The sequence below is a fragment of the Anomalospiza imberbis genome, chromosome 7 (genome assembly GCF_031753505.1).
Source record: "Anomalospiza imberbis isolate Cuckoo-Finch-1a 21T00152 chromosome 7, ASM3175350v1, whole genome shotgun sequence".
Classification (NCBI taxonomy): Eukaryota; Metazoa; Chordata; class Aves; order Passeriformes; family Viduidae; genus Anomalospiza; species Anomalospiza imberbis.
The window spans coordinates 18,826,188-18,844,259 of record NC_089687.1 but is presented as its reverse complement, the minus strand read 5'-3'; the positions used below and the strand labels follow the sequence as shown (position 1 = coordinate 18,844,259).

At 35.5% G+C, this 18,072-nt stretch overlaps 1 protein-coding gene across 1 annotated transcript in view; it reads left to right on the top strand.

Annotated features, from left to right (window-relative positions):
- LOC137477089 (sodium channel protein type 2 subunit alpha-like) overlaps positions 1-18,072 on the top strand; it is a 62,556-nt gene that overhangs the window by 19,066 nt on the left and 25,418 nt on the right. The window contains exons 3-14 of the mRNA XM_068195764.1: positions 1,653-1,771; positions 3,014-3,103; positions 3,961-4,089; positions 4,733-4,824; positions 5,672-5,908; positions 9,297-9,360; positions 10,485-10,626; positions 11,479-11,685; positions 12,475-12,765; positions 13,397-13,777; positions 15,258-15,390; positions 16,240-16,478. Coding sequence (XP_068051865.1) covers positions 1,653-1,771; positions 3,014-3,103; positions 3,961-4,089; positions 4,733-4,824; positions 5,672-5,908; positions 9,297-9,360; positions 10,485-10,626; positions 11,479-11,685; positions 12,475-12,765; positions 13,397-13,777; positions 15,258-15,390; positions 16,240-16,478 — 2,124 coding nt within the window. The remainder of the gene's footprint in view (positions 1-1,652; positions 1,772-3,013; positions 3,104-3,960; positions 4,090-4,732; positions 4,825-5,671; positions 5,909-9,296; positions 9,361-10,484; positions 10,627-11,478; positions 11,686-12,474; positions 12,766-13,396; positions 13,778-15,257; positions 15,391-16,239; positions 16,479-18,072) is intronic.

The window sequence follows — 18,072 nt, the reverse complement described above, 5'->3', positions numbered from 1 at the left end:
TTTTACTGTAACCCGATAGGTGCTCTGCTGGGGAGTTGGTCAGAAGCTCTGGTTGAAAGTATTATGCAATAGGTGCTATCATGTTAGTTACTTTGATTTCACTATAAAGTTGCAGTTACAACTGTAACTCTTGCTAAAGTTGCCTTTTTTTTAAAAAAAAGGGAAAAAAGGCATTTTTCTTTTAATGTCTCATGTTATGGTATTTTAGTTAATGGATTTTGTATTAAATGTCCTGTAATCTCTTCAGATCTGATTTAATGCTGAACCATTTGAAAACTTTCCATCTCTCTGGCTGCTCTCTGGGTTTTTGTAAGAAACATGATACCTGAGATCTAGTTCATTACAGACGTCTTTAGACAAAATGCTCACTCTGTCATATGATAGAACAATCACCGTCAAACATTCCTGAAAATATCATAAAAATGTTTGGTTTACAAAATTAAAAAAAAAGAAAACAGTGTAAAGACTAAACCAATCTTTGTGTTTCGATATTGGGTCTATGTTATGGGCCCAATATAGACCTGAAGACAAAATCTAAATTGATATATACTGATTCAGTTTCATTTATAGAAATACTGATAAAAAAGGAAGAAAAGAGCAAGGTGTTTACTTTGGCAAGTACACATGAAGGAAAGTTATTTTTATATATGCATGTGAAGTGAAATGATGTCAAGAATGAAAACAAAACTGAGTTTACATTAAAAAGGCAGTACAAAATAAGTAGTAAGTGATTATTTTATTGTGTAATCAATAATATGCTTTTTGACTTAAAACCATAGAATGGATTTTTGAAATTAAGTACTGAATAATCAACAAAACAGTATCTTGCAAGATAAGAATTTATCCAAAGAGCTGTATTATATCTGTAATAAGCAACCTAGTTAAAGTAGTGTTTTTTCTAGTATAAAATGTTGAATACTAATAATCAGATGCAGATTTTTTAGTTATTTTAGTTTTTTGTTCTCTTGACTTCACAAACACTACTGACAAATGACCTATTTATTTTATAGTAAAATGTCATTAGAAAACAGAAATATTCAGTGTTGTATCCTGCTTATTTCCAGATACTAGATTTTGGGAGAATAATCATTAAATGTAGATTGAATTAAGATTTCATTAGATGATATTTTCATCGTGTCTTCTATTTAAAATCAAAAATGGTTACGTTGATGGTAATAGTGACAGCTGCACAAGCAATAAAGGCAGTAAAAGTAAAGCCAAGGATTTTAAAAGTCAAGATATGTCACGCCAAAAGCAGTTTTAACATGCTGAAATGGTTAAATAGTTCCTTGTGAGGTCCCAAAAGTGGTTACTTAGGTGCTTTGTTTTGCATTGCCAACTTTGTTCTGAAATGCAAGTAAAAGAGCTGCATTAAATTTAAATTTAAAAAGTCACATTTTAATTATAGTTTTAATGTAATAATCATGGAAAATCTGAAATGCAGATTTTAAGAGCACAAATAATGCATGGTGTAGCATTTTTGTTGCTCATATGAAAATTTAGAATCTGTTATTTCCTTCTGCAATTCTACTGAAAATAAATTTGGCTACTTAGATGTGTGTAAGCAGCCTGTATTATGGCAAGGTTGCTAAAATGTATCCTTAATTTCCTAACCCCTCTACCCTGATGCCCTTTTTGTCTGTTTTTTAAAGACATTTATAGTACTGGATAAAGCGAAGACAATCCACAGGTTCAGTGCCACACCTGCCTTGTACCTTTTATCTCCTTTCAATATCATTAGAAGACTAGCTATTAAGATTTTGGTTCATTCATATCCTTTTCAAGTGGTTTGTTAAAAATTGTTACTGATTAATATTACTAATATTAACACTAGGAGTTTTGATTTAGTGTTTGAATGTGTTCCTGCCTTTAATTCTTTCAAAATCAGTCTGAGCTAAGATTAGTCACTTAACCTGCTGATGAAATTCAGAAGAAAAGTCAGAGTTCCCTAAGGTGCAGTATTGAACCCAACCCTGTCTAAAATCTTTATGGATGATCTGGATGAAGGGAGTGAGCATACCCTTGGTAAGTTTGTGGATATCACCAAGTTGTGTGGGAGTGTCGATCTTCTGGAAGGCAGGAAGGCCCTGCAGAGGGACCTGGACAGGCTGGATCGATGGGCCAGACCATGAGGTTCAACATGACCAACTGCTGGGTCCTACAAATTGGCCACAACAGCCACATGCAGTGCTACAGGCTGGGGCAGAATGACTGGAAAGTGGGAAAGGGCCTGGGGGTGCTGGTAGACAGCAGCTGAACACATGAAGCAGCCACAGCACACATCAGTGTGTGCCCAGGTGGCCAAGAAAACCAGGGGCAATCCTGGACTGTATCAGGAATAGCGTGGCCAACAAGGCCAGGACAATGACTGTCCCCCTGTACTCAGCACTGGTGAGGCCACACCTCGAGTGCTGTGTCCAGTTCTGGGCCCCTCAGTTCAGAAAGGACATTGAGGTGCTGGAGCAGGTCCAGAGAAGGGCAGTGAAGCTGGTGAAGGGTGTGGAGAGTGAGTCCTGTGAGAGCAGCTGAGGGAAGGAGGATGTAACCAGGTGGGGGGCAGGCTCTTCTCCCAGGTAACCAGTGACAGGACAAGAGGAAATGGCCTCAAGCTGCACCAGGGGAAGTTCAGGTTGGACATCAGGAGGAATTTCTTCACAAAAAAGGTTGTCAAGCATTGGAATGGACTTCCCAGGGAAGTGGTAGCATCAATATCCAGGAGGTGTTCAGGAAATGGCTGGATGTGGCACGTAGTGCCATGGTCTAGTTGACAAGTGAAGAGTCAAAAGTTGGATTTGGTGACCTCAGCAGTCTTTTCAAACCTAAATGATTCTGTGATAGGTGTATAACCATCATTCTTGTGAAATATCTTTGCATTATTTATGACATTGCTAGTGATAGTAAACTGACTTGTGTTGTATATGTTGTCAGTATTCTGTGTCCTGGTCAATTCCTTGTATTTTGTATTGTGCAAATTTGGCTTTTAAAAAGGCTATGTTCCTTAACTATGGTCAACATTGTTCAACAAGATCATTATGCTCACTATTTTGGCAAATTGTGTGTTTATGACATGGAGGAGTCTTCCAGATTGGGCGAAGGATGTAGAGTAAGTATACTTAAATGGGCTAATAATTGTTAAAATGCTTTAATAATGAAAAGAAAATTAAGAGCTAGACCATGCAGTTTTACTTACTTCTGTAATACCAGTATTATCCTTTTTCCTGCTTGGAATTTGATCATAGCTGCAACCCAAAGCAGCACAGTCCTGTGAGCTCTGCGAAGGAAAGAAGCTGTGACATTCTTAAACTTTGTCTCTGAACAAAATGCTGATAAATACATTTCCTCACGATGTTCATACAAGCAATGTTTTCATGAATTCTCCTTCCTGTTCTTTATAATTAAAAAAGAAAAAAAAAAAAAAAGAAATTGTTCATACCATCAAAAACTACTGGTTTTCAGTGTGGAAAATGCTTTCTATAACCCCTCTGAAACACCTTCATTTTGTGCAGCAAAATCTAATTATGGGACACACCCACTCTTTAAAGAAAGTACATCTGCTGAGGATTACTATTTATCATTCTTAGGTCTGCCTGGTCAGCTGTCAAGTACCTTCAGTAAATAGATTTTGCTTACCCATGGACTTTATTTCTCATGTGGCAAACATGCTCAAATGTTATTTGAACATTTTTTTTTTCATGTTACTCATGATTATCATTATTAGTGCTGAAATTAAAAAATCATATGTGCTAGAAACTGCAAAAATATTTTTCGAACAAAATTAAAAAGTATAATCCTATTGTCTCACAAAAGAATAGTGGAAAAACAGTCATACTTTATGTGAGTTTGTAAGTGCTGTTGAGTGCGTGTACTAGTTACTGGGCTTGAGTTATTTTCCTGTATGCTCATGGTGTATCACTGAACAACACAACAGTCTTTAACTTTTGCTTGAATGTTTTTTGATAGGTACACTTTCACTGGAATTTATACTATTGAATTTCTAGTAAAAGTCTTTGCAAGAGGCTTCTGTATAAATGATTTTACGTGCCTTCGCGACCCCTGGAACTGGCTTGATTTTGTTGTCATTTCCTTTGCGTAAGTATATAATATTTTTTTAAGTAAAATAACAATTTTTTTTTTAACCTGTAGTAGTTTGTTTGGCTTATATTTGTTCATATGAAATTAATTGTAGCTGAATTGTGCTTCAAGTTTTCCACTAGAATATTTTACACTAACATAGCACATAGCAGAATTGGTGGACTATTCCACAGTACAGAAGATACCACTAATAATCAATTTAAAAAAGGATTTTAATAACAAAAACACGTCTTTTAGGTTTCATTTTAAATTTGCAGTTAAGGGTGAATTTCTTAGGGAGAACTTAATTGAAACAGGAAAATAGGAATGCAAGTATTTGATTTTAACTTATTCCTTCAAAAAAACCAAAAAAACTAAAAACAACAAACCCCAGGATTTCTGGATTTCAGGTCCAGGTAAGTAGTATAAACTCTGCCTCAATTCTGAATAACTGTGATTTAATCCTACAGGTATGTTACAGAATTTGTAAACCTAGGCAATGTTTCAGCTCTTCGAACTTTCAGAGTATTGAGAGCTTTGAAAACTATTTCTGTAATTCCAGGTAAGAAATAACTGTGTAAAATAGTAGACACTTTACATCACCTCTGTTTAATTTTGTGTGTGCTGTCATTGTGTTTGTGTGTGGAATCCCTCACTACAGATATGTGACAGAGTTTGTGGACCTGGGCAATGTCTCAGCGTTGAGAACATTCAGAGTTCTCCGAGCTTTGAAAACAATATCAGTCATTCCAGGTGAGAGCGAGGTTAAACACTGAGGTTGACTGAAACTGCACAGAAGCTGAACTCATGTTTTTAACTGAAGCATCTAGGTTTTAGTCTTAATTTCAATTTAATTTCCTTTTCTAATTCTGTAAAACAGTCAGCCTCAGAGTTTAATAGTCAATTGCATGAAGAACTCATTTGTATAGCCTGTGTATTCCTCCATTCAATGATGTCAATTTTTTTCTCCCACATTAAGGATCAAAATTAAGTCTTTTTAATGTGAATGTTACATATACATATTTATGAAAGACATTTGGGATTGAGAATTTTAGAGTTTTGTAAAAGTTGAATTTCTGACAGAGGAATAAGATAATAATGACTAGCATGGGGATTGCATGATGTAGTTATTAGCTTATGATGACTATCTTCACCAAACCCCACCTCCAACAGAAGATGATGCATTAGAATGCAGACATTAAAATTACTACTGAAATAAAATTGTGGTCTCTTTTTGTTTGCTGTTACAGAACCAAATGTTGTGTATTGTAATAGAATACTGGCAAAGGTTTGGAGTAAGAGGCATCAAAAAGAAAATAAACTGTTTTCTTTAGATGTAGTGTACATGTATAGAGAGCATGAATTGAAAGCTCTTGATTTGAAGAGCAGGTGCTTTGGAATGTATGCCATTCATTCCCATTCATAATTTCAAATTATTTTTCAGGAATGATGAGACTTTGATGAAATTTTCCTTTGGAAAATGCTTTAAGACTGTTTTGAAGGTGTGCATGGTATTTAGTAGTGTGTTGGAGACATTTAGATTGCATTTTAGCTTAGTTAAATATTTAATATTATAATAAAAATCTGCCTCTGTTTGCAGGCCTGAAGACTATTGTAGGAGCCCTGATTCAGTCTGTGAAGAAGCTCTCGGATGTGATGATCCTGACTGTGTTTTGCCTGAGTGTATTTGCACTGATAGGGCTGCAGCTGTTCATGGGCAACTTGAAGAACAAATGCCTGTTCTGGCCAACAGAAAATTCAACAGCTTATGAAAAGCATGTAGTCCCATACTTTAATGGTACAGAATTTGACTGGGCAGCATACATTAATGAAGAAAGTAAGAAATACTGCTGTAACTTACTGATTTTTTTTTTTTTTTGTATATAAACCAACATACCATCACAAGATAAATGTTTTATACTGCAGGCTAAAGATTTAAAAAAAATTAAATTGGATGGCAAAGAATAGGAATTTGTGTATATTACATCCCAAACTCATGTTGACGTGGTTGCTCTTTCCATTTACTGCCCTTAGAAGTGTATGTAGAGGCTTAGGTTAGTTTTAGAATCATGGAATCATGCAGGTTGGACAGGAATCCCCACAGTCCAGACCAGCTGCTGCTCAGCTGCAGGTCCAGTTCGAGAAGATTGCTCAGTCCCTGTTCCAGTCAAGTTTTTAGTGTCTCTAAGGATTGAGATGCCACAGCTGCTTCTGGGCAGCGTGTGCCAGCATTTGACCAGTCTCACAGAAACTTTCTTGAAAATCATTTCAGAATTTCCCATGCTCAGACTTCTATTAGTCACCTCTTATCTTTCTGGAGTACACTCCTGAGATGAGTCAGGCTCCATCTTCATTACAGTCTTTCATGTTTTACTTGTAGGTAGTGAAGATCTTTGCCCATCCCTTCCTCTATGCCTGCTCCCTCCCTAGTCTTCTCAAGGCCTCACAAAACCAATTCTTTTATGCCCTTTTTGTATCTTTAGGGTATAAAAAAGACAGAGAAGCACTAGATAAATATGAGGGCCTAGTTAAGAGGTGGGTTTTTTTATTTGGTAGAGGTAACAAACCAGTTGCTTTCACTGATACACAACTCCCCAGGCAGGTTGAGATTCTAGTAGGAAAAGAGATGGTATTCAGCTTTAGGATTTGTTGCTTGGGGCTGAAAAATATGTTTTTATCAATATTTTCCGGCAGGCTTAATGTCTGTAGACTGAAGGGATAGCATCCAGGCTGGTTCAGAAACATGCAGATGCTTATGTTTTGTATTTCTGTCCTTTTAAGTGATAGCGTCAATAACATTGTAATACACAGTGAAGTGTGAGATGTAGTATAATAACTTCTCTAATTATGAAAAATCTGTTTCCCTGTTGGGTTTGTCCTAGAAGTGGATTTACAGGGCATTGCTTAGTGATTAATTGTAAAAGTAGGGTATTTAAGTAAAAAGAAATATATAGGATAATGGATGCTAGCTTTCCTCCCCAATGGCTCTCACAAAAAGTAAAGGAAAATACTGTTTTTACAGGCTGAGTTTTGATGAACCAGATTTTCTCCCATTTTTAACACTGGGCATTAAAGTTGTCTGCTGTTTTCTGCATTTTGGGTTATCTTTCTATAGTTCTGAATTGTTTAAATTCTGTGACTGTGTTTATGTTTTCTGTGAAATCTGTCATTTTAGCTAGTTTCCCTAAGAAAGGATGGAGTGAAAATGGAGTGGTGATAGTACTTTTTGGGCAATTTTGGCTGATAGTTTGAAGATACTACAGAACATTTGTGAATTCTCACTTCAGATACAGGTTATACAGTACCTGTAAATAGATTCTCAATTTACAGTTTGCCCTATGTGGCAATCTAAAAGAAATAAAATTTTCCAGAATATCAGTTGCTTTCTGTGCTACATGTTTTGTCTTTGCTGGGCATCACACAGTGCTGGTGCAGGCAAGGCTGTTTGCTCTGGTTGTGTTTGTATTCCTCCTTTCTCTCATATCTGTTCTTAATCATTTGTATGCAATGTCAGCTGCATTATAAGTTCTGGTTTTGAATGGTAGATTCAAAACTATATTCATCACTGTATTTAAATGTTCAGTTTAAAATCCTCTTATGTTCAGATATGATTGATCGTCCTATATTCGTATATTATGGGCTGTTCCTGATTATTTAAATACAGTAGGTTTTTTACCCTATGAAAGCCAAAACCTTTGTCAGCTTGAAAGCAGCTGAGAATGACAGCACTAGGTTGAGTGAATGACAGCTATACTGGGTTGGTTTAGTTGAATGTTTTCCCAGATTTCTATCTCTTTTCCAGATCTCAGTGCCTGGGTATCCTCATGGTGAACAGTATCTCCTTTTATCTAGTCAGAACCTCTCTTGTTTGTAATTATGCCCGTTGTCTATCATTCTTCTGCCATGCACAATTGAGAAGAACCTGTCTCTGTCCCCTTGATAACTTCCTTGGAGTTACTGGATGCTTTCTACCAACTCCCCCCAGAACCCTCCCTTTGCTGGGCTGAACACTTGCAGGTTCCTCTTGGCACATGGTGGATGCTCCAGCCCCCTTGTGTTCTTGGTGACCCTGTGCTCCATTTTATCCATGTCTGCTTGCACTGAGCTGCCAAGCCTGCACACAGTACTCTGGCTCTGGTCTGATGAGTGCAGAGCTGAGGGGGGCAGTCACTTCCCCTCCTGTTCCTGCAGCCCTGGAGGCTGTTGCCCTTCTTGGGTGTCAGAGCACCCTGCTGACTCAGCCTCTCCTGGTTCTCTGTCCAGCAAAATTCCCGGTGCATTTTCTGCAGCATTGTTGTCAGCCAGTCACTTCACAGCCTGTATCACTGCAAGGGGCTCTTCCCTCCCAGATACACAGCTGCGTTTGTCTTTGCTGAATCTTGTGTCTCCTGTCAGCCTGTTTTTCCTGTTTGCCTAGGTCCCACTGAATGGGGTCTACCCTCTGTAAACTTCTTCCCTAATTCATTATCATCTTTCTAACTGCATTATTTTTCTTTTCTTTTTCCTTTTATTTTATGGACAGTACAATTGTTATTCATTAATAACATATATTTCTCTTTTTCTGAAGACTACCACCTTATAATTAAAAGAAAAATTCTGTAAAGTTGTTTATAGTACAGCAGCTGTTAGAACATTGTAATTGGAGCACCTGTCTTCTTTTTAAATGCTGCCTCATATTTTCCCAGGATTTCCTAGTAAATGTTACTCTGAGTGCAAAACTGCCAGAAATCCATTATAAATGTTCCATTTTAAAGGAGGCAGGCTTTGTCTGATAAGTCTACTTACTGAATAAGAGGAGTTTTAAGTTTTGTATTTTATATCTCTTATCTGTATTGGAAGGGTATTCAGTGGACAGTGAGTCAAGAAGAGAATATGCAATTTATGTTCTAATCATTGTTCTAGGATTTTATTTTTGTAATTTGTTTTTATTTTGTTGCCCAGAGAAGCTGTGGATGCCCCATCCCTGGGAGTGTTCAAGGCCAGGTTGCATGGGACCCCAAGTGGCATTTCTGCCCATGGCAGGTGTTTTGGAAACAGATCTTTGTGGTCACTTCCAACCCAAGCAATTCTATGATTCTGCCAGTTTTTGAACCCATTGTAGGGAAAACATTAATGGGAGATTATGAACATTCAAAACCTGATGACTTGAACATAGATTCATCCTCACAAAAGAAAACAAAAAAACTCCTTTCATTTGTAAACATGTTACTTTTTTTTTTCTTTAGGTCATTTCTATCGCCCAGAAGGAACAAAGGATTTTCTGCTTTGTGGCAATAGCTCAGATGCAGGGTAAGGTACACTGAAAATTACATATTATCTGACTAAATATGTAAAAAAATATCAATCTAAACTTAAAAAAGATAATTACCTAATGTCATAGTTAATAAAAATATGGTCTTGGTTCCTAGAAGCTAGACACTTGAATGAGTAAAAATGTTAAATGACAAAATACTTTGCTGTAAATTTGTTCTAAAAGCTCATAACTAGAAAATTCCACTTAGCAGGTAGACCTTGTGGCATCAGTGACTTAAGAACTTTGTTTGCCATGGGTTTCTTGCCATTTCTCAACCCTAAAATAGTAATCATATAATAACCAAATCATATAATTCTATATGCTTATGAATTATCAGTCCCCTTGGTTTTGGTTGGTAATAGCTTTAAAACACACATACTCGAACTATTTTTGTAAACATTTAACTTACATATGTAACTCTGAGAGAATAATATAACGTGTATAAATGCACATCAAACAGGCAGACTTACATGAAAGGAAATCTTCATAGTGTTTTTCTGTAGAGGTTTTGGGGACAAGAGCCTCTTCTGTCCTAATTGAAACGGTGTGCTTACATTTGATATCAAGATTGCATCACCTACTCTCAAAACCAATATGAAAAATTTCATGAGATAGACGTATCCTTATGCTGGTTATTTGCTCTTGACAAATTGGTAGAATCTGTTAATTAGGCTCACAGATGTGAAGAAGCCAAGAAATCCGGTATGCCAACCTCACAGACAAAGTTCAGCATAAAAAATGTGTGCTGGCTGTCTTTTTCCTGCATGGAAGTATCCACCTATTGAAATCTCTGGGTTAACTGCATATATTGTTTTCACTGAAGAGATATCTGAAGAGGTAATATCAAGCTATTGATAATAAACTTTATTTTGTTTAAAATTGTGAAAGGCGATAGAAGGAAATATTGTCATTACTTGTTTGCTTGCTCTGGATTATTTTTTAAAGAACAGACTTAATTTCCCCACTAATCTTTGAGTTGTTTTGTGCCATAAATAGCAGCACTCTCCACAGATGAAGCTTCATAAGAAGCTCAAGAAACAATAATTTAAAAAAAAACTTCTATATGAAACTTGTGTATGGATTGTTTTGCCTCTTTTTCTTCCCCCCCCCCCCCTTCTAGTAAATGCCCTGAAGAGTTTATCTGTGTGAAAGCTGGTAAAAACCCCAACTATGGATATACTAGCTTTGACACATTCAGTTGGGCTTTCTTGTCACTGTTTCGACTGATGACACAGGACTATTGGGAAAATCTTTATCAGTTGGTGAGTATATTTTAAAAATTGTGGTTAGTGTATTGCTAAATACAAATCAATCATGGAAAAGCCATTCTTATTTATATTAAATACCATTGCTATTGTTAGCCATTACAATTTATCAAAGGAAGCAAATTCAGTTGCAAAACTAAGCAGACATGGACACTTGATACAGAATCTCATTATTTCTGAAGAGGCACATGAGGGGTTTTTTGGTCCTTAATTTAATTTTTACAGTGTATGTTTCATTTTGTGCCTCATGATATTTTCAAAAATGTTACTATTGAGTTTAAATTAAAGTAAATTAAAGTAAAATTAAAGTAAAAAGACTCATGACAGCAAAACCTGAACCTTAATTTCACTACACTTAATCCTATTTTTTATGACTTAGAATGAATGACTTGATGATACAAATTAACTTTCTTTCAGTAGCTTTTCATTATATGGTGTGTGCAAATGTATTAATTATAATAAATACTATCTTCTAATTATCTAATCAGTTGTGCCATTTTTAATTAATTTGGTTATTTCAAAAGGAAAGCATGCAAATACATGGTAAGCATTCTAAGACTCTAACCTGTGATATGTGACTTACATTATGAACTCTGATCCCACATACTTCTCAAGATTATTAGGCATTGAAAGAGGTTTGTCACTAAGCAGCGTGAACCTTAGGCATGTTTTTCACATACAAGAATGCTCCCTTTATTTTGATTATTTTGTAATTCAGAAAACTTGTGTGATTTTACTACAGAAGGAAAACCAACTAAGATTTGCACTTTTCAAAGTCATTAATGCTTATGAACTGCAGGACTGATGCATTTCTTCACCAGCTGGTTGACTTCTCTTCTCCTCCTATAGACACTACGAGCTGTTGGCAAATCATACATGATATTTTTTGTTCTGGTGATTTTTCTGGGTTCCTTCTATTTGATTAACTTGATTTTGGCTGTGGTTGCCATGGCCTATGAAGAACAAAATCAAGCAACTATTGTTGAAGCAGAGCAGAGGGAGGCAGATTTTAAACTGAAGCTTGAACAATTGCGGAAGCAGCAAGAAGAAGCTCAGGTATTTTCTAACAAGAATCTGGGCCTTGGTGTGTTCCTTTACATGCTATTTGTTAAAACAAAACCAGTAATTAAATTTACATATTAAAAAAAATCCATTCTTTAACATACCTTGCAAATACTGTAGACTGCTTTTTCTATGCCTCTTTTTTGCTTTTAAAATATATAATATCTAAAGTGTTAATTAATTTCTGAACTGAGAACAAAGAATAGTATACAAATCACAATAATAGTTTTAAATGAATCTCTGTTATCTTGGGGTAGTAGCTAGTAAACTGTCACGATGATTTTCCAAATTCTCATCTTAGTAATAATTTCACTACTTTTCAACCCTTGATTAGAGTGTAAAATATTTTCATCTATAAATTTCTGATTCATTTTTGCTACTTGTGCTGCTACTAGCGAATCAAAGACTGGAAGCAGCTTGAGGAGGCTACTTACAATGAAAGTTAGGATTAGTTTACTAAATTAATACAGACTGAAGTGTCACTCTGTTTAGGTCTTTTGTTTGCTGCTGTATTCACTCTAATTAATAAATTTAATAATTTTCAAATGTTTTCTAATGAACTTTGTGGCTGTAGATGATGTAGGCTGACTCCATGGCACAGCTGCTAAGTAGAACTCCATTCGAATTCCATTTATACTACAGAATTTCATTTGTAGCTTTGCACAGATCCAACTATACGGTTTACTAGAAGTAATTTGATACAAATCTTAGGAACAAGGGCTATATCCTTCTTTAAAAATGGTGTGATTTATAAAGCATCTTGTTAAATAATTGCTGTGGCAGGCAATAGCAGCGGCTGCAGTAGAGATGACTGAGTACAGCTGTGAAAGTGGGAATGCTGCACCCTCAGATAGTTCTTCAGATGCATCCAAGCTTAGCTCAAAAAGTGCCAAAGAAAGGAGAAATAGAAGGAAGAAAAGAAGGCAGAGAGAGCTCTCTGGAGAAGAGGATGACATGAAGGATGAAAAGCTTCCAAAATCTGAATCAGATGGCAGTATCAAAAGGAAAGGTTTCCGGTTTTCTTTTGATGGGAACAGACTAACTTATGGGAAGCCATTTACATCACCCCACCAGGTGAGTAATGCAAGTGTCATTTTTGGAATTGTGAGATTACTGTCATATACAACAAACTTCACTGCAATATTGCAATGTAAGGCAACAAAGGAAAAATAATGTAGCATTCTCTTAAATACCAACTTACTGTTGGTATTACATTCTGAAGTTTACCTTAAAAAAATCTCTCATTTTATTATTTAGGACCTTAACATGCACAGCAGCATTGCGTTTTCCTAGTTAATCTGAAATAGAAATGCCTTCTTAATTCATAAAAGGAAAATTTAAGTATAATGTATGAATTTAGAAGACTAAAGGTATTGATACCTTTTAACATAATGCATGATCTGTGTGGATCACTGGAGTTTATGGAAACCTTGGTTTTTCTTTTTAAAGCAGAGATTGAAACTACTATGGCCTTATGCATGTTCTTTTTTTTCTCTCCGGTTATTGTTTTAGGCACACTGTAAATTTACCCACTCAGTTGACTTTCATCTGTAATGCATCTTTGAGATCAGCCTGAGGCAGTGTATTAAAGATAACACTGACAAATTCCTGGGGAATATAAATCATTATTGTTTTTCTTATGCATAGACATGCATTTTGTATACTCATAATCTTCAGACCGTCATTTTTTATGTTTCCTTTGCAGTCTTTGCTGAGTGTTCATGGCTCCCTGTTTTCTCCCAGGCCTAGTAGCAGAACAAGTCTTTTCAGTTTTAGAGACGATGGAAGAGAGAGGGGATCAGAAAATGACTTTGCTGACGATGAGCACAGCATGTTTGAGGACAATTCGAGCAGAAGAGGTTCTCTGTTTGTGCCGCGCAGGCACGGTGAGCGGCGCAGCAGTAACATCAGCCAGGCCAGCAGGTCATCCAGAAGGCTGACGGTCTTCCCAGTGAATGGGAAGATGCACAGCACCGTGGATTGCAATGGAGTGGTTTCCTTGGTGGAGGGACCACCAGGTCTGTTGTCTCCTACTGCACAACTTCTGCCAGAGGTGATAATAGATAAAGCAACGACTGATGGCAATGTAAGAAAGTTATAAATTACTCCAGGTTTCCTGGTCTTTATTGCATGGACAGTGTTTCAGTGAAATTATTGCTTTGAAAATGGATGGGAAGTCATGAATGCTTTTGCAGATCTTACTGTAATTAAATGGGTTTGAAGTAATTCAGTCAAAAATGAGAGGCTGAAGCATGAAAGAGAACAAAGTCGTAAGTTTTTACATACCTTGAAAGAAAAGATATGCATACATATGCTTAATGAATCAGATTAGTAATGTTCCATTGCTAAATCTGTTTTAGAGTGCAAAATAGGATGTCCAACTTTAAGCTTCCTGTACATTATTAGATTATTTCAGTTCTTTTTTTCTTTATGGTTTTAGCCTTCTTTTAAGTGTATTTTCTGATTCTCTGTCAGGCATATGCATTTGTTCATACATTTGGTATTGTGCAAATATAGCATAGTCTTAAAGATTATGTTGAAATTTTAAAAGTCCTGAAAGCATTTTTGCCTCCTGGTTTTCAAAGACTATCCGAGTTGCTCACTGCCTAGGATCACTGTATAATTAAAAAAAAAAAAAAAAGCCTAAAACCCCAAATCAACAAAACATTTTACTTCTGCTCAGTTTTTCCTTTTTCCTCAGTCTGCTTTGGGAATGGAGCAGAGACATCTGCATGTTTTTTCCTAAAAAATATTGTTTTACTGAAACAGAAATTTCTGTATGGGTCACGGTACCTGAAAGTACATCAGCCAGCTTCCTTGCAGTTATCAGCCAGATGCCTTGCAGTTATAATCTTCTTGCAGTTTATTATATGTTTATTTTCATGCATATATTTAATGGACTGAGAAAAAGTCTACCCATTGAAAAATTTTTCATAACTGAGATGTGCTCAATACTATAGTTTTAACACAGCTTTCATTTTTTTAAATAAAATCATGTAAAACAAGTATTTATTTTTGGGATCAATTAAGTCAGACCTATGCTGTTTCTTTAGTTGAAATTCCTAAAATAAATCAGAGTTGATAATGATTCAGTTTAGAAAATAAAATTTAAATAAGTTCTGAATGGGTATAGAGATCAAAACTGATCTTTAAAACTTTATTTTATGGTTATAACTTTATTATATGGTTATGGTTGTTGCTGCAGAATCTTCCTAGCATTAAAAACTTGTTAGAAGTATCTTGTGAATGAGCTAGTTTAGAACAGAAATATTGGTAGAGAAAGTATGGAACAGGGAATTGTTTGTACACAAGTTCTGCAAGTCTTGCTTTCTTTTCTTGGCTGAAGCCCCTCCATAATTTATTGGTATTTAAAGTGGAGTAATGTTATTTGAATATAATGCAGTGGAAGTATGGGAGCTAAGTATCCAGATGTTTTTCTTAATGTTTTAAAAGTATTAATTATATTAGGAAGTATATAATGAACATTGTAATTTAAAAAACATCACAGTATTTCTAAAGTTGAATTTAATTTACACACCTTATTTTTTCTTTTATTTTTTTTCTAGAGCACTACCACAGAAACAGAAGTAAAAAGCAGACGTACAAGTTCCTACCAAATACCAGTGGAGTTGCTGGAGGATCCTGATTTGAGGGAAAGGGCCATGAGTCTAGCTGATGTTATCACAAATAGAATGGAAGGTGTGTTGTAACTATAGACACCTGAACTTTCTTGACACAGTCTTATACTTGCTTGGAGGTATTATATCACAATACAAATACAGAAGAGAAAAAATATGTAGCCATTGCAAATACATAAACTGAATAACAGGAAAAAAAAATGCATGTACATAGTGAAAAAAGAAAGGAAGGAATATGATAAACAGGCTGATGTAAAAAGCTCATTGTAATTAAAATGGGTAATATTTATGTGTTTTATGCTAGTTATTCATGCTGAGCAATGCAGTTATTGGAAGAAATGCCTTGTGATACTTTTGCCACTACCTATACCGTAAAAATATTAGAGCAAATTCAAGGCCAGGCTTTCGTTAATATGGAGAAGAAAATTTGTACAAGGATTACTTTGAATAGTGGAATGGCTACTAGTGAAAATAATGAAAAAAAAAACCAAACAACCCTTGAATAATTTTCAGAACCATTTCAGGCTAAAATTAATGTTATTTTTTCTGAAAACAAATACTCAGACATTTAAGAGGATTATGAAGTTGGAAGTTTTACTGAAAAGAAGATCCCTAATCATAAGCATGGCTTTTAATGTTTTTTGGGTTTTTTTGAGCACAATTGTATGTTACTAAAAATAGACAAGTTTTAAAAATATTTGCTCAGAACACTTGAGGTTTTTCTTTTAGTCTTCTAAAACCTTTTGGGTCAGAAACAATAAATTAAGTTCCTAGAAATCTGAGGATATTTTTCCAAGTGTCCTTAGTGGTTTGAGGTCGAGGTATAAAGATTAAAACCTGAAAAAGCAGATTAAGAATTACCTTCACATTCTCCAAAACTTGTTCACTATAAAATTCTTTTTTTCTGCAGAACTTGAAGGATCCAGACAAAAATGTCCACCTTGCTGGGATAAGTTTGCCCACACTTTCTTAATTTGGGAGTGTTGTGAGCCCTGGTTAAAAGTAAAGAGTGTAGTTGAATTTATTGTAATGGATCCATTTGTTGATCTGGCTGTCACTGTTTGCATAGTTTTAAACACTCTATTTATGGCCATGGAACATTATCCAATGACTGAACGTTTTAACGCTGTACTTTCAGTAGGAAATCTGGTAAGTCCTTCAATCTATAAAATTTTATACAGTTGCAGCCTGGTTTATTTTGGAATAGAACTGCATTTATAATTTTTGTCATCCCATAAAATAAATGTTAAGGGCTTAATTGTACTAAAAATAGTCTAAAAATACTGTTTGGAATATGTTGTATATAAGAGTATTTGAGAGATGTTTTATCTTGAAGTTGACTTCTGTATTACAACTTCTTCAATGGAGTTTCCAACAGCCAGAGTTTGAATTACATGAAACTGAAAGAAATCTGACATGCTTTTGTTTAGTATTACAAAAATAAGTAGGAGTCAAATAAGATCCTTTTTGGTGTAAGTATCATTGATAACACAAAAAGAGCTGAATACTATTTTGGATTATTATTTTTCACTGCTATTTCTATGTGTTGAATTTGTATTTCCTTGAAGACCATTTATTTGATTGGACTGTAGCAATTTGGAAGGCAAAGAATGTGTGGCTTATTCTAAGAGGATCTGTTGATACAGCTGGGTTTTGTTCCTTGGTGGACACAGTCTGTAGGTTGGGTTTAGTGACATAGCTTTACTTGGTTTATAATAGCAATAATACAGATATGCTATACTTCTCAATCTATGCTTAACCTAAGTGGTTATCCTGGTGATTATGATCTAGAAAAATAATAAAACAATTTGGTTATTAGAATACGTGACATTCTAATAACTTTTGTAACATACTCAGACTTAAAGAGTTAAAGTATCGGCATTTAAATTGTATGCTGATATTTTTATCCAATCACTGTTTTCACCTTAACCTGGAATTAGAGATCATTATCTGTAGAAAGTAAGTATGTCATGTTGCTGTTTGAAGTATATGCAGGATGTCTTTGAGGAAAAGACAGGGAAGACAAATAGATGAGGATAAATAGCTGTTTCAGAGAGCTGTCTTGGGATCATGTCTGTCTGTTTTACCCAGGAAACTCCCATTCCTACCTTTCCTATGTAATGGAGTAGCTTAGTATGTGTGAGTATGAGTGTTCCTTCATGCCAGGAATTTGTGTGCGCTCCCAGTCAGCCACTATGACACTGGTATGGCTCCAGCAGTTGCTTTCTTCCATTTTGGACTCTGTAGCTCTACATTTTAGAGACTGTAAAATGCTCCTGATTTTTTTGAACTTTTTTCATTTTTCTCATGAAAGATAGTAATTTATGCAGTTTTGTAGATACTGGTGATCATACATCTACAGTAAATACAATGAACTTATTTCAGAGGCGGTGTTTGCCTGCTGCTTCCGAAGATACCAGAGGCATTCAGAGTCAGGAAGGAGTTTTACTTAGGCAAGCCTTGGCTCCTTTTTTTTGGCCATTAGAGAAGATAAGCTTACTTGTGAGTTCTTATATAGCCTTCATTAATGGTACATCACTCCAATTTATGACCAATTCATGTTTTCCCACACACCTCTGTTAAAGCTTCCATTCTGACAAGAGCGAGTGTATTATCTTGCTGGGGAAAGTTTCTTTAATTAGATTTAATTAGATAAATGGCAGATATAAGGAGCAAACTGGAGGCCTGTTAGGAGTAGCTTTTTCTTCAGTAGCCACTAAATGTATCTTAGCTTTAACTGATG